This window comes from Biomphalaria glabrata, chromosome 17 (assembly GCF_947242115.1).
Source record: "Biomphalaria glabrata chromosome 17, xgBioGlab47.1, whole genome shotgun sequence".
Taxonomy (NCBI): Eukaryota; Metazoa; Mollusca; class Gastropoda; family Planorbidae; genus Biomphalaria; species Biomphalaria glabrata.
Genome location: NC_074727.1, coordinates 2,600,001 through 2,621,327, shown reverse-complemented (window position 1 = coordinate 2,621,327; position 21,327 = coordinate 2,600,001). Strand labels below are relative to the sequence as shown.

General features: G+C 36.0%; 1 protein-coding gene and 1 long non-coding RNA gene across 2 annotated transcripts; one reads left to right on the top strand and one right to left on the bottom strand.

Annotated features, from left to right (window-relative positions):
• Nucleotides 1–2,771: 2,771 nt before the first annotated feature.
• On the top strand, nucleotides 2,772–17,388 carry LOC106055953 (squalene synthase). Its single transcript, XM_013212457.2, has 8 exons — nucleotides 2,772–2,914; nucleotides 3,864–3,961; nucleotides 5,704–5,887; nucleotides 6,706–6,834; nucleotides 9,050–9,241; nucleotides 10,209–10,385; nucleotides 11,567–11,719; nucleotides 13,238–17,388. Exons 1-8 carry the CDS (start codon nucleotides 2,816–2,818, stop codon nucleotides 13,442–13,444), a joined length of 1,239 nt encoding a protein of 412 aa, XP_013067911.1. The 5' UTR covers nucleotides 2,772–2,815; the 3' UTR covers nucleotides 13,445–17,388.
• On the bottom strand, nucleotides 3,955–13,336 carry LOC129923675 (uncharacterized). The gene is made up of 5 exons (XR_008775675.1): nucleotides 13,211–13,336; nucleotides 11,101–11,178; nucleotides 9,026–9,384; nucleotides 4,499–6,630; nucleotides 3,955–4,214 (listed from the first exon to the last, which is right to left on the bottom strand). It is a non-coding gene; the product is annotated as an uncharacterized LOC129923675 (long non-coding RNA).
• Nucleotides 17,389–21,327: the final 3,939 nt, after the last annotated feature.

Sequence of the window (21,327 nt, the reverse complement as noted above, 5' to 3'; positions counted from 1 at the left end):
AAAACCTGCCTCTCTGGGTTCGAACCTCGGTGAAAAGTGGCATTTTGAATGTTTGCGGGTACTAGAATAAATGAAAAACTGTCATGGAATCCCCATATTGATGAAACTATAAAAAAAAAATCAAACAAAGCATTAGGGTTTATTAAAAGAAATTTCTATACATCAAATAAGAACATAAAACTAAAATGTTATTTAACCTTGGTTAGGCCAGTAATAGAATATGCATCCTCCGTTTGGGACCCCTCAACTCAAGAAAACATTAAGAAACTGGAACAGACACAAAATAGAGCAGTGAGATGAGATTAATAACAAACGAATATTCACACTTGACTATATAGAGTTTTTATATAGAGTAACACCTTTAGTTAAATCACTAAATTTAGAAAGCATTCAGGATAGAAGACTTAAAAGTAAAGTAGCAATTATACATAAAACACTGAACCATAATCTTCAAATACAAAAACAAAATTTAATAAAATACTCTGAAAGACACAAAGATAAAGGCACTTTCCTCGTCCCATATGCTAGGACAAATTTGTACAAATACTCCTTCTTCCCTAGTGCTATTAGAGCATGGAATGGGTTGCCTGAGCTAGCCAGGAAAACCAGTGACTTGGCAGAATTTAAGTCATGACTGAATGCATGACGCGTAGGACGTAATCATCTTCTTTTTTGAAGTAACGTCTGTATTATATAAGAAGAAGACTAGAATATAATTTGTTTGTGGATATCATAAGACTCAGTGTTTGATGTTTGCGCTAGGCCTACACATTTATTACTTTTAAGTGAATGATATGGGTAAGAAGCAGTCGTTATTAATTTCTGTTTAAACTCTTAGTCCTAACTTGTTTTAATTTAAAAATAGATTTTTTTATAGCGCAATTTTTTTTTTCATGCTTATAACATGCGCAGCGCGATATGATTCAATCTCTATTGTGGACTTATGAAGATATGAGATACCTGGTTGAAAATTTCCGCACTGCCTTAAAGCGCTCAGAATAGTTAAAACAAAAAAAAAAAACTGCTTAAAATTAAACTTATGCTTCTAGAAAACCGACAAGTAGCCGTTGGAACCAGAACCTTTAAAAAATAGGCCTATAAAATATTATGATATGGGATTCTCGATATCTTTTCTAGATTTTTTCGATGTAACGGGATAGACCGGCACCTTCGACACGGAGGTCACGGATGGACGGACGAACGGATCGGACAAAACTAACAGCGACTATTCCCCTGGGAGGGCTGGGTGAAAAAGGGGGGGGGGAGAGCGTGAGTGATGGAGAGAGAGAGATGGAGAGAAATCGCTGTGTGCGCATAAGGGAGGTAGCTCCAAAGCTTCATGTAAAACATTTCAAGAGTTACCTACCTTTTCTTTTCATGCATCTGGTGGTGCATTTCCACCAATGGAATAATTAATAATTGTTTAATTTGTTGTTGGGCAGTCTTTTAACTCACACGACTACGGTACGGTTCCTGATTACATAGAGGTCTAAATTTCTTGATAGTATCTGGAATACTGACATAATATTGTCTGGTATGGTCACTGGTGTATATTACATTAGATTAGATCTAGTCTCTTGGTTGCCGACTCTCCTAAAAATGCTAATTCATCAATTGCCTTTTATTTCTAGATGTAGTTTTATTGGATATTTAGCCTTGCCTTAGGCGACTCAAGGAATCAATATCAGACTAGATCAGTAGATGTATATCTAGTCCTAGATCTAGATTTTTTTATTCTAGATAGATCTAGATTTTAGATCTAGCAATGCCATTCTTACATTCTAGCAATCTTAGTCTAGAATCTAGCCTCTACTAGGCAGCTGGCTTTGACTTGAGTATAACTAGAATTCTAGATCTATCATAATCTATGTAGTACGACTAGAATTGACTAGATTGTCACTAGATCTAGAAACTAGATTTTACTAGATCTATCATAATCTAGATATGTGATCTAGATCTAGAATCTATTTGAATCTAATTATTCTAATTTGAGGTTAAGGAATTATATACACATTGATATGGGGATCTACTGAAAACCGGATATACACTCGTAGGATGTAATTTGTAATCATCTTCTTTTTTGAAGTAACGCACATCATATTTTATAAGATAAGATATTGTAAAGGCAAAGGGTCTATTAGACACAAAAGTTTTGGAACCACAGGTCTATCTAGATGAATGGGTTTAGGAGTGTAGGTGGTGTCGAATTGGTGATGATGTTGATTTATTAAGGTTAGCTGTACTTAAAGAATTTCTGTATATATGTATGTTAAGAAAATTCTATTAATAACATAATAAGATATTCTCTCAGGCTTTCAAGGCCAAGGGTATAAAATAGATGAGAAAAGAAAAGCTACGACAACTTGGGGATATTCGCTCAATTTAAATTAAATAGATTTCACTTAGAAATTTTTCTTTTCTCCCCATTTTTTTGTGCCATCATAGAATACATAACTAAACTTCATGTCTTCGATTCCGAGGACCAAAGTGCAGTGTTTCATATGGCAACACAAACCCAGTTTTGACCTGCATAGTTTTCTGCAGCTTGGGCAAACTGTCAAATATAGTAATCACATAAAGACACTTACAAGCAAATCACAACCTTAAGCCACTACACTTTATAAGAATACCTTTACAATACACACGACAATGAAGAATAAAAAAAATATGCCAATTCAATCTCTTCATTATTTATTATTTTGGTTGTATTGTGTTCTTAAACTATATTACTCTAAAACTAATATTCTTGTTTATTTTTAATTGCAGTTGATAGAGTCTGTGTGAAAGAAAGGGAAAATACAAGGACGATTGAAAAATGGATCTGTTGAAGTCGTTCAGTCACCCGGAAGAGGTTATGGCCCTTCTCAAATTTAAGCTTGGTGGCAGTGAGGTGGTAATGCCGAAATGTGACTTTGTAAGTAAATAAATATTATTTTACAATTTTCTGATAGAAATGTTTTTATTCCCTGCTTAATTCAGAAAAACATTGCCTTCTTTTGAATAAGTTACAAGATAAATGTTGATATCCATAACTCTCACATGATACAAATGTTGGCAAAAAATAAGAAACTTATAGAAATCTCTTTACATAATTAATATCCTATATGCTAAATAGAATTAACAATTAAAAATGTAAAATACCTTTATACAAGCTTAGAGAGTGATTATTTTGCTCTTAATAACTAAAAAATGTTAGATTTGAAATAAAAGGAAAGTTAGAAAAAAACAACAACATTTGTTAAGATGTTACAGAGTTTTCTAATAATTGTATAATATAAATGATTGTGTCCATTTCTCAAAGGAATAGTCCAAAGTCAGTCATATCTATCACAATTTCTTTACTTCTTGCTTAGTACCAACAAAAGCGCTATGAAAAAAATAAATTATGCTATCAGAGCATTTACCAACATAACTGTATCCATCAGAATAAACAAATACGCCACACTTTGTAGATTTTAACTGGTTGCCATTAGAATAAACAAATGCACCACAGGTTGTAGATTCATGTCATGAAATTAATACATTTTGAGCTTACAAATTCAATTTTCAGATAAAAAATATTTGTACCCATAGTCTCATCTTTTGTAGAATAAAAGAATCAGTTATCAATCTTCAGAAATTCTTGACTCTGGATTAAAACAGGGGTTCTCAACCTGTGGTCGCGAGGGTCGTTTGACGATTTGCCAGGGGTCGCCTAAGACCATCAAAAAAATGAATTGTTTTTGTCTATTCTTCTATTGGTGTATGTGTGTGTGTGGGGGGGGGGTCGCGGCAGAGTGGGGGATTGTAAAAAGGGGTCACCGAGCCTATAAGGTTGAGAACCACTGGATTAAAACATTGAAGAAATTTTGTTGTTATTACAGAACAGCATGAGTCCATCATTGTTGACATGTTACAACCTGTTGAATAGAACAAGTCGAAGTTTCTCTGCTGTTATACAAGCGCTGGATGGAGAGCTACGGTAAGTTACACTCTAACTTTGGTGTCTACATATTATAGTAATGCAATTTTTACATTTACCAATCCCTTAGTCTGTTGGACCGTTGGGGCACCTTGCAAAATTTGTCGACTGTCTTTCTCCATTCCTCTTTGTTTTTTTGCCTTAGTTAGAAACTCTTTCAATGGCTGGCCCGTCCATTCTTTTATATTGTCTTCCCATCGCTATCTCTGTCTACCTCTACTTCTTTTTACTGGTACTGTTCCTGAAAGAAGGTCTTTACAAGCCCTAAAAACCTTGTAATATGGCCATAAATTTTTAGGTTGCATTTTTTTTTTTTACGATAATTAAGCAACATGCATCAATAAAAGAAAACATGTATCCTTGCAGCAGTATATCTTATAGTTTTATATTTTACATGTTGGTTTAAATAAATAAGTAATTTTATTTTCTAAGATCTGGCTATCTATAGAGAAACGAAAAATGTATATATATATCTTATATATATATAAATATCTTTTATTTATATTTATATTTAGCTTTCATTCAGTTCTAGTATACCTTAGTCCGGGTTTCAAGGCTGAAATATGGATAACATACGGTCAATGATCATGTTCTCTCCATTTCCTTTCTTTTAAATTATATGCTCAACATTGTCACTATTTCATTACAATGAAAATGCATGCTGGCTGTTCCGAACTATACAGCTTTATTCTGTCGTAGCTTCTTCTAATGAAATGAAATGAAACTTTGGAGTGATTTATTTGTCACCATGAAACACAAAGTCAGGAGTCCCAAAACAAACAAAATTAAAAATAACTTTTTAGCAAATTAGAAAAAACGTTTCAAAATATCATCAAAAATAAGCATAAGTCTGTTACTTAAATGGTGGAGATTGTACAGTCAAATGGCTAAAAATTAGAAATTGAATCGTTTAAATACCTAGGGTCTAACATAAAAAAAGATGGAAGATCAATAAAAGAGATTAAAACTCATTTAAGCATGCATGGCATTTACTGCCATGAGCAAACCGTGGAAAATCTATAAGAGTAACATCAGCTTCCAAGTTATAGTAAAATTAAAACTGTATTATTCTCTAGTGATCTCTGTACTCCTATATGGTTGTGAAAGTTGGACAGTCGAAAGCTGAGGCTGAAAGAAGAATTCAAAACTTTGAGAGTAAATGCTACAACAAAATGTTGGGTATCAGATACCAGGAAATAAAGACAAATGAGATTGTTCTGTTACACTCTGGCTGGCAGAATGGAGGAACACCTCAGTTCTGTAAAAAGATGAAAGCTGAGCTGGTTTGGTCATATTGTACATGACTCACTGTCGAATGTCATCCTTCAAGGTACATAGGAGAAAAAGCTTGAAAGACATTGTCATGCAAAACAAAAACTGGCTTGACAATGTAAAAGATTGAACTGGCCTCTCACTTGATATCTAATATGACAGCTGCTGACCAGGAAAAGTGGAGGGATTTTGGTTATGAGAACTGTCACAGCACCACTATGACAAAAGTCAAAGGACAGATAAAATGAGATGTTACTTAAATACTTGAAAATACTTAGAATTCTGAAATTGACCAGTTTTGAAGTATTTAAATTCATTTATCACATAGATCTATATTGTTCCACAGCATGGTTTAAGCATGAAATTGTATCATTTTTTTTTTTATTTGCTGTTCTACCACACTGTTTTTTTTTTTATGTTTCTATTAATGAACATAAATATAACTAATTATGTTCATCTTTTTTTGCCAGAAATGCTGTCTGCATATTTTACCTTGTTCTGCGGGCCCTGGATACAGTTGAAGATGACATGACCATTCCCATCGATATCAAAATACCAATGTTGAAATCTTTCTATAAAAACCTGCAGGATCCAGACTGGAAGTACATGGACAGTAAAGACAAAGACAGATGTGTCCTGGAAAGTTTCCAATGTGTATGGATTTTTTCTTTTTAAATTTGAAAACACACATCTCCTAAGATGTAGATATAAGAAAGGAAGATAGAATATTTTTGCCTTCAGATTGGCATTTAGAATATTTTTGACTGCAGATTGGCATTTTAAATCTGTCCTTCTTAGAACAGTACCACAATAGCCCAATAACTTCCTATTGCAATAGATTGCTGTGTTTAGGGCAGCCCACTAATGTGGTTTGATGTGACAGAAATTTGCCAGCAGTCTTTCAAACTTTTGTTTACAAAATGCTCATTCCAAGCTTAATGAGAAAGGGAGCACTTAATTTTTTTTAAAAGTGAAAACCAGTTGTGTCTTACTTTTTTAATTTAATTTTGGAAATGATAGTGTTTTTAATACAGGGAATAAAAATTTGTTCGTCTTTCAAACTTGTTTTGTAATGAAGGTATTAAAATTCTGAATTTTTTCAAACTAGACATAATGTTTTATTTTTAAGTGTTTTTTTTTTTTTTTTTCACATCATGTTAATTAAAAAAAAAATGTAAATATTTTGTTTTGTTTTTTAGTTACATTCTTTTTGCTCAGGATTGAACTGTTTAAAACTGGAAAAATTAAAGAGAAACAAAAATGGTTGTCCAGAACTATCACATTTGTGCTCACCTGTTGTTTAACATTTGTAACAATGCTTCTCAAGTTATTGTCTTGTCAAAGAAGCCGAAGTTTCTAGAGCGAGGAGGAGACGGCGGAGTACTGCTGACATTTATCTGTGAATACAAAGTTATTTAAAGTTTTGCAAGCCATTTTGATCGAACTAATTTTTCTGTGACTTGTTTCTGTAGATTTCTAAAGAGTTTCGAGAGCTAGAGGAGATGTACAGAGACGTCATCTCAGATATATGTCAGAAGATGGGTCTGGGAATGACAGAGATCCTTGTGAAAAAAGTTGACACCATGGCTGACTGGGACCAGGTGAGTGGTGACTATATTAATTTTGCTCACTCAGGCTTTCTCTTATAGGCTACATTTAAGGGCTCAGCCAGGCCTAAGCCCCGATAAGAAAGGAAGAGGGTTGTTACTGGGTACAGCGGCGTCACCCTGTACAAGTTACAGAAATGCCAAACGTTGAGCATAGAGATAATGTAACTTGGTGGGAGGGAGGTCAGTTCCCTATCATAACTTTGGACAAACCTGACAGGAATTCTGATTCTATTGCCCGATACATGGCATGATATAATGAACCAGACTGCTTTTAGTATTCCATTCATAGAGGACCCCAGTGCAGTGGACATTAGTTGGTAAGAGGTTGCAAACATTGCTTGCTGGAGACAGATTTTTATGGAGACAGTTTGCTGCCCAAAGCACTGAACAGTGAAGGGGGATCTAAGACTTAATAAGTTGTACTTGTTAAGCTAAGATAGTAGTCTCACATTTACAGTTTAAAAAAAAAAAAGTTCTATAGTAGAAACAATGAAATATTAAGACAACATCATGTATCTGTATAAAAGAAAAATTACAAGATAGAGAAGAAAAAAAGTCAGTTGTGGTGTGGTTTAGACAGCTTTATAGTAAGAAACTATTTTTATTTATTATTTGATTAGAAACATACAGATTATGAGTGTTTTGAATTGAAAGATGGTTTGAATGTCAAGAGGATTTTAAAAACTATTTTGATACAATGGCTCATAAAGTTTTTTCGGAATAGAAGATTATTATGTTCTACGCATATCTATGTGCTAATCTAGTCGTACATGTTGATTGAGATCTTATCTTATATAATACAGACGTTACTTCAAAAAAGAAGATGATTACTTCCCACGCGTCATGCATTTAGTCATGCATATTAACCAATGACTTAAATTCTGCCAAGTCACTGGTTTTCCTGGCTAGCTCAGGCAACCCATTCCATGCTCTAATAGCACAAGGGAAGAAGGAGATGCTATAGAAGGGTCCTAGAGATCACCTTCAAAGACCGCATCACAAACTAGGAGCAATTGGGCCCTGCAATGACCTGCTAACCACTGTAAAAAAAAAAAAAAAAATGAAAATATGTGAACTAAAACTTTATGCCCTTACCTTAAGGTCCTCAGTGCTCGCAAAATCCTTCAGGGAACAGTACCAGGAAAAAGAAGAAGAGGCAGACAGGTGGGAGGTGACGGGAGGACTACATCAAAGAATGGATTGGGCCAATCATTGATTCAATGGAAGGCAAAAGATCGAGCGAGGAATTGAGGAAAACAGTTGACAGATCATGTGTTGTTTTTTTTAATATTTTTTATTATAGCTTTTATATAGCCCTACTTTCATGCTTATAGCATGCTCAGAGCGCTTTTTGGTCCAATCTCATTTGTGGACCGGTGGGGGGGGGGGGGGGTATCTAGGAGTTGGTTTTCCGTGCCGCCTTTAGGCGCTCAGTAAACGCAACTCGTGCCCGAGTCGGGTGTCGAACCTCGAGCCCCCTTCTAGGTAGCCAAGACAAGCCGAGTTCAAGCGCACTTAGCCTCTCGACCACGCTTCCCACATTGGTTTAACAGGATAGGTGAAAGTGAAAAACTCTGCTTAGCCATTTGTTTTCCTGGCTGATACAGACAACTCATTCCATGCTGTAATAGCACTAGGGAAGAAGGAACACTTGTATGACTATGTCCTAGCATATAAAAAGACAAGATTAACACATGCAATACACAACTATTTGAACACATAGATCTGAGTCGGATGGATGTAATTATTTTCTTTTATGAAGGAATGTGTCTAACTCATAACAAGTTAACTAATATTGAGTGTTGTAATTAAGTATATATAAAATTAACAGATAGTGAGTGTTGTAATTAAGTATATATAAAGTTAATTGATACTGAGTGTTGTAATTAAGTATATATAAAGTTAATTGATACTGAGTGTTGTAATTAAGTATATATAAAGTTAATTGATACTGAGTGTTGTAATTAAGTATATATAAAGTTAATTGATACTGAGTGTTGTAATTAAGTGTATATAAAATTAATTGATACTGAGTGTTGTAATTAAGTATATATAAAGTTAATTGATACTGAGTGTTGTAATTAAGTATATATAAAGTTAATTGATACTGAGTGTTGTAATTAAGTATATATAAATAGCAGCTAGTCACACAATGTCATACTGAGATAAAATTAATTCACACCTTTTACAATATTTTCTTTCCCAGTATTGCCACTATGTTGCTGGTCTAGTGGGCATTGGGCTGGCCAGACTGTTCTCCACGTCAGGTCTTGAAGAACCCATAGTTGGCCAAGACACCCAGCTGGCCAACGACCTCGGCCTGTTCCTGCAGAAGACCAACATCATCAGAGACTACTTGGAAGACTATAACGACAAGAGAATATTTTGGCCTAAAGTAGTAAGTAGTAGTGGCCTTGGGATATTTGGTGTGGCCTACCACCTAAAGCTGGGAAGAAGATTTTTGTTTGCACGTGTCATCACAGCACTGCTCCCACATCTAAGTCATTTGTTCGGTGAAGTGATTTTCCAGCAATCCCTTGCCTTAAACAAAAAAAAAAAACAGCTTAATTATTACATTATTGAATATGTTATTCATTTTCTTTTAAACTATCTGCATAATATTATAAGATCTCTAATTTATTTAAGCACATATTAGTAGCTTTATTGAAAAAAAAAAAGGAAGAAAATTCTAAGCTGTTATTAATATAGTATAGCTTTTTTATATAGCGCTACTTTCATGCTTATAGCTCAGAGCGCAATGGTCCAATCTCATTTGTGGACCAGTTGGGGGGGGGGGGTATCTAGGAGTTGGTTTTCCGTGCTGCCTTTAGGCGCTCAGTAAAAGCAACTCTGCCCGAGTCGGGCGTCGAACCTCGAGCCCCCTTCTAGGTAGCCTTACAAGCCAAGTTCAAGCGCACTTGGCCTCTCGACCATGCCTCCCACATTTTATAATGTTTTTTTTTTTTTTTTTTTTTTTTTTTTTCATTAATAAACCTTTTTTTTTTAAGTTAGATATTTATGTAACTCTTTGAAGATCTTTGTTTAAAATTTCTGTGCTGGTAAATTTAAAAGGTGTTTTAGGAATTTTTATCGATTTATTAAATAGGGCAGCGGTTCTCAACCTTTTAAGCTCGGTGACCCCTTTTTACAATATACCTCTCTGCCGCGACCCCCCCCCCCCCTCCATAGACACACACAGCAATAAAAGAATAGACAATAACAATCCTTATTTTTGATGGTCTTAGGCGACCCCTGGCAAATCGTCAATCGACCCCCAAGGGGGTCGCGACCCACAGGTTGAGAACCCCCTGAAATAGTGAGTCTGTGTACGAGTGACTAATTAATTCTTGTTCTACTCTTGACAGGCGTGGAGTAAATACGCAGCAGACGTTGGGGATTTTTCTAAAGTGGAGAATCAGGAGCAGGCGGTAAAATGTCTGAACGAACTGATAACAAATGCCCTGGAACTGATCCCTTCGTCTCTACGTTTCATGGGCAGGCTGAAGAATCAAAGTATTTTCAATTTTGTGGCCATTCCACAGGTAAATCTGCTATTCATTAGCACTTTAAAACTGGATACAATGATTTTTTTTTTTCCATTGTAGTCAGTTTTTAACTCTTTCACTCCTAACTGACAATACCAATGTTGATTTGACCCCATTAAATTAAATTAATTTTTCATTTTTATAAACTTTAATTTTTGTGATATAAAAAGAGCATGCATTCTTCTATGATTCTATACCTAATATAACATTTCCTGATTACATACAAAAAAAGTTATTGAAGTTTAATCAGAACAGGGTAGTGAAACACAAATGAGCAAAATGAACAATTCCATTGGAGCGTGGAAAATAATTACAGAGAGAAAGAGCTAAGAGTAATTTTATGCCACGATTTTGATTGGATGTCACTCAAGTCAATGTTGTGTTAGAGCAGTGTTGAATTGTTACAAAATAAACATGAAGTTAAAAATGTTTAAAATACATTCTGTCTGGCTATTAGTCTTATAATTGTTGACTATAATGAAGAATAGAGTCTATGGAGCTATTAGTCTTATAATTGTTGACTATAATGAAGAATAGAGTCTATAGTGCTTTTTTTCCTACTCCCCCAGATGTGTCTTGGTTTGTTTACTTTTGATAATTATGAACACTGCTTTTTGTTTTCCAGAATCTTTGATTCAATTTATACATAATACGTGTCAAAACTGATAGGTTTTATGTAAGCAAGATAGTAATGTTATACAACTATACTCACAGTTCCTAGCTTCTGTTCTTGTTTGACAAATGTATTTCAGTTTCCTAGACTTATCACCCTTGTTGGTTTAATCAGTCACTGAAAAAAGACAATCAGAACATGCCATTTTAAAAACTGTACTTTTTTTTTCTACCATGAATATTCTATATATATTAGCAGTACCATTCAAATCCTTAGCTACAATATTTTGTTTAAGAAGTACAGTTGACATCAATATCTATTGTATTTATTTGTGGAAAGTTCCGTTTAAACCATCAACATTTATATTGTTTAATATAAAAATTGAAACAGATGAAATCTTTACGTATTTTATTTGAAGTACAGTTCTAATTATTAGCGATTGTTATTCTAAATAAAAGTAGATTCAAATCATTAGCAACTATATTTGTATAGTTTAAAACTGTATTACTATGATAAATTTTTTTGCAATATGGCTTCAGTTTTCTACTATTTTGTCTTTATCAAGGTCATGGCAATAGCGACTTTGGAGCGTTGTTATAACAACCCTAAAGTTTTTACTGGTGTGGTCAAAATTCGCAAGGGGGAGGCAGTCCGAATGATGCTGGGAGCAACATCGATAGAGAGAGTGAAAGCAATAATGAGGCATTTTACATTACAGGTAAAGTACGAGTTTGTTATTTTAATACCATGAGAGATAATTCAGTATACATAGACCTCAGCTTTCAGTATCATTGCTAAGACACATTATGAATTTTTTTTTGTCGTTGTCTTTTTTGGATACAGTGCTATTACTGATTAAAATTACAGTTTAAACAAAAATAAAGTTCCCCCTTTCAGACCTTGCAATCTATAGGAAGATGATGTAACGGTCATATTTCTAGGGCCCAAAGTTAACGAGAGTGTCATGTAGCCAGCACAATGACCAACAGCCTTTACTTTTCCCGAACTAATGTCAGTTATTTATTAGAGCAGGTTGGACTCAGAGGCATCGAAAGATCCCAAAATTAAAAGTTTTAGTATTCTCTAGGATTTGAACCCAGGAAGCCAAGCACTTTACCACTCAGCCTGAGTGCCTCTGTGACCTTTATCCTACTATCTTGATTTTTGAACCTTTTTATTTTTGAAGAATTTTGCATGTCTGGTAATGTGAAAGTGCACTTGGTGTACTGACTGTTAACTAAATGGTAGGTGGTAATTAGTAAATATCCCATAACTGTTGTTCATTTCTTTTTTTTTTTTTTCTTTTTTTTTTTTTTTTTTTGAGCAGTGAAACTACAATTTGTATGTCAATACAGAGATTATCACAGATTCACCTTTCCTTTTGTCTGTTTGACCATTGGCGCACCACGCATGATTTGTCAACAGTCTCTCTCCATTCCTTTCTGTTTTTCGCCAGGATTAGAGTCTCTTCCATTGACAGGCTCTTCTTATTCTTTCATGTTGTCCTCCCTTTGCTTCCTTTGTCTGCCTCTCCTTTTTTACCCTGGTACTGTTCCCTGCAGGAAACTCTTTGTGATCCCTGAGAATGTTGTAATATGACCTTGATATTACAGATTCTGCATTAGCTGTATTATCATGGTCCCTTTTGTATTTTTCTTAGCCCCAAATCAGTTGCTGGGGCTATCTGTTGAATCCCTTTAATTGGTAAATATAATTCCAAGAGCTATCCTTTTTTTCCCCCTGAGTAATATTTTTTTTACATTTTATTTATTAAGTGATTTCTGGGACTATACTCTAATTTGAGGGCGCAGTGGCTTGGTGTCCTGGGTTCAAATCTCAAAGCTGGGATTTTGAATTTTGGGATTTTTAGGGCACCCCTGGGTCCACCAAACTTTAATGGGTACCTGACTTTAAGTTAAGTAAAGTAAAGGGGGGTTGGTTGTAATGTACTGGCTTCATGACATCCTGTTTGTTACCAGTTGTAATGGGAAACTTTATAGTCTAATCTATATAAGCTGACCACATGATAAACTTAGGTTTTTAAGAGGGATGGCATTTCAGAGTATTTTACACACATTAAAAGGACTACACTGACTGAACCTGAATGTTGATCACTGGAATTTTTAATCATTGAATTTTTGAGGAATAGACCAATTAATCAGCATTAAAAACAATCAACATAGAAACAATTAATCTTATGCTTTGTTACCAATTCTTTTAATCTTCTGATCCACAGATTATTGAGAAAATACCCAATGATGACCCCAACAGTGCCAAGACCAGGGCTGTTTGCCAGAAGTCCTTGGAGCTGACTGAGACGGAGCAGGAGTACACGACCTCCAGCATCTATCCCCCTCTGTACGTCAGTTTCGGTCTGATGCTGACAGCCATCTCATACACGTACTGGTCGCAGATCAGTCAGTGGTATGATGACTTGTTCTGAGCATACCAACTTGGCAAGCATGTTTCTGCAATAATACATCTCAACTCAATTGTATGCACATTATTTTAAAAGGATCTTTGTCTTATCAAAAGTGACAAGTATTTTTGCCTTATCTTTCAGCTGACAACCTCCATTCATTAACTGACCACTCTATGTCTATACTCATTAACTGACCACTCACACTCATTAACTGACCAATCTACACTCATTAAATGATCACTCTACCAACTTAACTGACCACTCCACACTTATTAACGGACCACTCACAATGATTAGATGACTACTCTATACTCATTAACTGACCATTCTATACTCATTAACTGACCATTCTATACTCATTAACTGACCACTCTACACTCATTAACTGACCACTCTACAATCAATAACTGGCCACTCTGAAGTGTTGTCTATTTTATTAATAACCACCACTGTAAACAGAATCATTGTCCATAGATATCATTATAGATTATTTTAATAAGATGTATTATTATTGTGAAGATTTTACTACATTTTATGTTGAAATATAAGTACATGTGCATTATCAGATTTGTAGCATGTTGCAACTGCCCACATTCGAGGACACTTAGAGACTTAACAATACTTAGGACTTAAGTCCAGGATGACTATGGTATGACACACTAAGACAACTTCATTGATTTTCCTTTTTTTTTGTCTTCAAGCCATCTCAGTAATATTTAATTTTTTGATAAGTTACAAATGAATAATGATTCAAACAAAAATTGATATTAAAAGAACACAACAGTGTAGTATCAAGCCTGTGTATGGGTTAGGGATAGGGATTCGAAGAATATCTAAACACAAGGTCAGATATTTCAGACAAGATTTCCACAATAAAAAAATTCTAATTACAAAACTAGTACTTCAGCGGACCCTCATCATGTTGATACAGTCATTTAAGGAACTTAACAATGTTTTAAAGTTAGAATTTTTTTTTTCATGCAAGCAGTTTGTTTTTCTTTGAGTGGTTGAGATGTTATTATCAGCATTTCACCCTTTTTCCCCCAAACATTTTCAGACAACATTTAGATGGTTTAATATTTAATTGACATGAAAAGCTACTCAAAATGGTTAAAAAAAAAAGTTATTAACAGCATTCTGTATGTGCTGTAGACTGTTGTTCAATGGCCTTGGGTTCAAATCCTTCCCACTGCAATTTCCCACCCTCCTCTCAGAGGTTTGGATGCAATTATCTTAAATGTGAAAGAACATCCCAGGTACGTAAAAAAAACAAAAACAGTTTTTTGAATTTGTCGTTGATGTACACAATGAATAATACTTGGACCTTTTCATGAAGAATATCTTGAATTGTAATATGCTAACTAGATATAGAATATAACATAGAGATAGAATATAACATAGAGATAGAATATAACATAGAGATAGAATATAACAAAACTAGACTAGTTTGTGGCTAGCAGTGAAGCAATGGTCTGAATTCTTGCCTGTTTGTTGTGGTGCTATCTACTGATTCAGTTTATCTAATAGACAATTTGTTGGCTGTTATTAAGAAATTGTTCTTTAATTACATGTCTCGGTCAAAAGCAAAGTCTATTTTAAGCTCTTGGAGAATGTGTTATTGAAAGATTGGAAATATCTTTTCTATTCAATGATTGCATGTAAATTATTGGTTATTAATTTAGTTTTTTGAATCTATGAATTTTTGTTTTTGTCATTATGTATTTAAGTAGACCCTCTGCAGACAATGGGCTTTGTCTGCATTAGATGTGTCAAAAAATGCAACTGGTTACTTGAAATACTTGAGTTTTTTGTTTGTTTTTTGTTAACTGAATATCTAATTTAAAATAAATGTATGGATTGTTTCAAGCTATGCCTGTACTCAGCATCTTCATTGTTATAAGAATCTTGTTATTTGCCACCAAGTTTATAATGTCAGCAAATACTAAGCGTTTATAAAAATGTTAAGCTCCAGTGTGTTTTATCACATCAGAGTTTGAATATATTTAAGTTTTTGTTTGTGTGCATATTTAAGCAATGTACAATTGTCACTGCCTTTAGGCACAAGAGTCATTCTAATTTATTGGACCTTTGTAACTTGACTATGTAAGACTGGAAATATATTTCTTGACTTGTGTGAGAGTGTTGTATTTTTTTTCTCCTTCAAAATGTGTGCCAATGGAATAACAAGTTCACTTCTTACTGTATTGTACCCATGAATCTTGTAGCAGAGTGCTTGTTCTTTAATGTACAACCACAAGAAGTCTCTAAAGAATTGCTATATTAAATTTGTATAGGAAACTCCAAATATATCGAACTATATGTATCGATGATGACAAGTTCACTATATAACAACTGCATAAAACATAATATATTGCAACTCTCAAACGAAACCGCCACATATACATATTTATATTTGCATATATATTTTACCTCTGGGTTGCTGCACTGCAGGCCACCTGTTCATACTGGACTTTTAGTCTTAGTTTTTTTTCTTCTATTTTTTAAATTTTGTTTAAGACTAAGACTAAGACTGCTTTATTGGTCCTAATTTAAATTTGTTGTGATTACAAAGACTCTTTTCTCCTATAAAAAACAACACAACAGAAATATTCACATGTTATTAAATATGTAAATTAAATTAAATATGTAAATTAAATAAATATGTAAATTAAATTAAATATGTCAATTAAAGAAAATATGTCAATTAAATAAAATATGTACATTACATTAAATATGTAAAGAGAAAAAGGACAGACTAATTCATATTTTGTAGAGTCTACTGGCATTGCTAGATCTGTCTCTTTACTCCATGTATCATTTCCATTTCTGTCTAGTTCTGTTGGCCAGTTTCTATTTCAAGTATTTATTAACATCGTGAGCCAATGGCGATGCAAGTTATAAAGTTTGTCTGTTGCAATGTATACACGTTTTGACTAATTTTAACAGTGGCATATAATTGTATTTGTTTCATGTTAGTTCACATTTTTGTTTTTTTATATAAATGTTGTTTGAGGAGAAAGTGAACGATTTCATCATGCCAATAGTGTACTGACCCATATAGATGGACTTGTCAGAATAATTAACAATGTCCACTAAGTATGGATTCTGTGCTAGGGACAAAGGAAGTGGGGCATAGCTGTGAGTGTAGCATGGTGGCCTAGCAGTATGTGCTTGGACTGTCAGCTTGATGGTTGCGAGTTCAAACCCTCTGCTGTCCCGCAATAGGTTTTTGACTAGGCCTGAGGATCCCAACCCCGAACTGACAAGTTGGCTTAATTTAAATAAAATAATAGTTAAACTGAACCATTCTGAGCTTGACAATTTTTGTTTGGTCCCAGATTTTCTCTGTTCCCCAGTAGCTACAGTGTTATAAATGTTGAAAGTGAAAACCCCCCTCCCCTTTTCAACCCTTGAAATGGTGTCATGAGGCCAGTACTTAAGTCAGGTACCCATTAGAGTTTGGTGGACTCGGGGGAATCCTAAAAATCCTGAAATGGAAAATCCCTTCCTTCACAGAGCTTTGAACCCGGGACCCCCTGTTTGGAAGCTAAGCTCTTTATTACTTAGTCACCATGCCCACTATAACTGTTAAATAGGCTCTTCAATTATTCTGTTTGTTTCACTAAGTGGAATGTATGATTTCTATATAGGTCAGGGACCTCTGGCTTGATCTATTTGTGTGTGTGTGCTAAATTTGTTGTAGAACTCTTTTATACGAACTCGCACATTAACTCACATTTTTTTTGTCAGCAGACACACATGCAGAGAACATTGATTTTTTAAACTTGGATCTGTGTTGTTGTTTTTTTTAAAACTTAAATCTGGGTTTTCAAAACCTCGATCTATATTTGGCAATATTCATGTGTTTGATATGAACTAAGCATTGACTCAACTATGTCTGTAAACTCAAGTGATCATGTAATGTCTGTGTGCTGTGTGGGAATAAAAAACTGATCCACTCGCTACATTTGCTTTCTGTTCAGATTTATACTGATGTTTCTTGGTAGTGCTACCACAGCTAGGAGCATGAGGCAAGAAACCAGTGCTAGACTGCTAGATAACTAAAGTATGTTTATGCCTCTGTCACAAATTGTATAACCCCCCTCCCCCCTCAAAAAAGTAAGATAGAATCAAACAAAGCATTATCATTCGGCCTTAGATGTGGACTAAGGAGGCATGGTGGAGGAGTGGTAAAGCGCGAGGCTTCCGAACTGAGGAGTCACGGGTTCGATTCTTGGTGGAGACTGCAAGTTTTAATTTCGGGATTTAGGAAGCTCGAACCCATCCAATTCTGATATGTACCTGACATTAGTATAGGGAAGCTGGTCGTTGTGCTGGTCACATGACATCTTCGTTAACCTTCGACCCTAGAAACAGATGACCTTTAGCCCCTCGCAAGGTCTGAAAGGGGACACAAACTACATGTAGACATAAAAAGTCCTTACTGAGATTCAAATTCCAGAATGAACACCATTTAACAGTATTTAGAGTTGTTTTTTTTATATAAACCTCAATAAAACATAAAGTTCACAGATACATTTCTCGAAAACTCACGTATCTAGGTCACGTCTGGGTCTTTCATGCATTGCAACAAGAGAAGACTTGTGTTTAATCCTTAACCGAACTGCTTTCATGTACACTGCTGTGAAGACGTGCATGTATTTCCTGCAGACTCTATGCTCTATAATTTCTACACCATGCCATGCTTCGCGGAAACCTTCTGCTCTACACCATGTCATGCTTCGCGGAAACTTTCTGCTCTACGTATCTATCAGTATCACCAAACTGCAATCTACGAGGGTCTCGCAGTCTGCAGCTCGCGTCGCTGCTTGTGGGAGCTCGCGAGTAGGCTAAGGGGCGCACGAATGAAAATTTCATTGTAAAGAGTATAATCTGATTAAATGTTTCTACAATAAGGAGAGAAGGCTCGGAACGAAGTGCCCTATTTAAAGAAAGAAAGACCAAAAGTGGAGGCCTACTGTTTAAAATATGAAGGCCTATCTTAAGACCCACTGAGATAGTCATTGTGATTGGTAAGTAACTGATAACTATCGTAATCATCCTTCTTTTAATTTGTGTTTTTTTTTTTTTTTTAGACACAGCTAAAGTATATGCAGGTTTAAGGCGAATGATTGTCAAAAGACACGCAAAGCACAGAGGCGTAGTGAGAAGGGGGCACGATGTCCACGGGCGCCACCCCCAGGGGAGCGCCACACACAGCCTATATTTTGATGTGATGTTCATGGAAATGTGGGGGGGGGGGGGGCGCCAATAAAGTACCTTGCCCCGGGCGCACGCTTTGCTCACTACGCCTCTTGCCAATAAAGGCTTACACCCCTTTGTAGAGCTCGTATCTTGTATGATTGGGTAAATTAACCGAGAACTCAAAGCTTAAATGTTTTATTTCCCACTAAAGACAAGAGAGATAACTTTACAGCTTTTATGGAAATGATTGCCGTTCTTGTATCGCTTTCTTTTCATGATTATATGTAACAGTCTATTAAGAGTGGAGGGGGGGGGATCTGTCGTTCATCCCGAGTAATGTCAAAATCATTTATTTTTTTTTAGGTGGAGGGACGAAAGCATCAAAGATTATTTTGGTGCCTTATATCGACCTGACCTTCATTCGAAATTAAAAAAAAAATCCCCATACGATAAAAAAGAAACCACAACCTAAAATCAATATGTCCCTCCCCCCCCCCCTTCCAAAAATAAATGTTATCAACTCCCATAACGGATGGCTAAAAATATAGAATAGTAGTCTATAGTTCTACATCAAACAATTCTGTACTTAGCCATCCATTACGGACGTTGATAAATCCTTAGGGGGAAGAACTCTGGGTAATGCTTAAGGGGGAAGAACTCTGGGTAATGCTTATCAGGCTCAACACGGTGCTCGGACGGAAACGGTTAGGCCACTACGGAAGCAAAACAGGATCCGCCGTGTCCAGTTAGGCCACTACGGAAGCAAAACAGGATCCGCCGTGTCCAGTGCACTGGCGGAGATGGAAGAGGGCCCACAAAACAATATTGTGTCACTATCCACATACCGTTCCTCAAAAGGCCATTTTAGGGGCGGAAACCCGCACAGCTGATGCGGTACAGAGAAATAACATGAGGGAGTAGCCCCCGTGCGCATGACCTTTGGCCTCGCCTCTGACCGAGGGTTCTAAGATATGAGTCTTCGGTAATAGAGATGTAAGAAATGCATATATGCTTGGATCCTACCCAGAACAACTGTTAAGATAGGCCGATGAATAAGTGAGCATCCATGAACCTTATAGGCTGATGAATAAGTGGGCATTCATGAACCTAATAGGCCAATGAATAAGTGGGCATCCATGAACCTAATAGGCCAATGAATAAGTGGGCATCCATGAACCTTATAGGCCAATGAATAAGTGGGCATCCATGAACCTAATAGGTCAATGAATAAGTGGGCATCCATGATCCTAATAGGCCGATGAATAAGTGGACATCCATGAACCTAATAGGCCGATGAATAAGTGGGCATCAATGAACCTTATAGGCCGATGAATAAGTGAGCCTCCATGTACATTATAGGCCGATGAATAAGTGGGCATTCATGAACCTAATAGGCCAATGAATAAGTGGGCATCCATGAACCTAATAGGCCAATGAATAAGTGGGCATCCATGAACCTAATAGGCCAATGAATAAGTGGGCATCCATGAACCTAATAGGCCAATGAATAAGTGGGCATCCATGAACCTAATAGGCCAATGAATAAGTGGGCATCCATGAACCTAATAGGCCAATGAATAAGTGGGCATCCATGAACCTAATAGGCCAATGAATAAGTGGACATCCATGATCCTAATAGGCCGATGAATAAGTGAGCATCCATGAACCTAATAGGCCGATGAATAAGTGGGCATCCATGAACCTAATAGGCCAATGAATAAGTGGGCATCCATGAACCTTATAGGCCGATGAATAAGTGAGCATCCATGAACCTAATAGGCCAATGAATAAGTGGGCATCCATGAACCTTATAGGCCAATTAATAAGTGGGCATCCATAAACCTAATAGGCCAATGAATAAGTGGGCATCCATGATCCTAATAGGCCGATGTATAAGTGGGCATCCATGAACCTAATAGGCCGATGAATAAGTGGGCATCAATGAACCTAATAGGCCAATGAATAAGTGGGCATCCATGAACCTAATAGGCCAATGAATAAGTGGGCATCCATGAACCTAATAGGCCAATGAATAAGTGGGCATCCATGAACCTAATAGGCCAATGAATAAGTGGGCATCCATGAACCTAATAGGCCAATGAATAAGTGGGCATCCATGAACCTAATAGGCCAATGAATAAGTGGGCATCCATGATCCTAATAGGCCGATGAATAAGTGGGCATCCATGATCCTAATAGGCCGATGAATAAGTGGGCAACAATGAGCCTAGAGCTCCAAGACTTCGACTCCATTCTTAGGACCATTACAAAGAAGACTAACGATTTCTTTGTGAACAGTAAACAAGTTAAAGTCTACACGCTTAATCTGAGCATTTCGTTATTGTCAAAATAATTGTAGATTCTAAGTACTTCGCTACTACATGTATTTGGTCCAGCAGAGTTTTTTTCCTGTATTTTGTCCGGCAGGGTTTTCTACCTGTATTTGGTCCGGCAGGGTTTTCTACCTGTATTTGGTCCGGCAGTGTTTTCTACCTGTATTTGGTCCCACAGGTTTTCTACCTGTATTTGGTCCCACAGGTTTTTTACCTGTATTTGGTCCGGCAGGGATTTCTACCTGTATTTGGTCCGGCAGGGTTTTCTACCTGTATTTGGTCCGGCATGGTTTTCTACCTGTATTTGGTCCGGCAGGGTTTTCTACGTGTATTTGGTCCGGCAGTGTTTTCTACCTGTATTTGGTC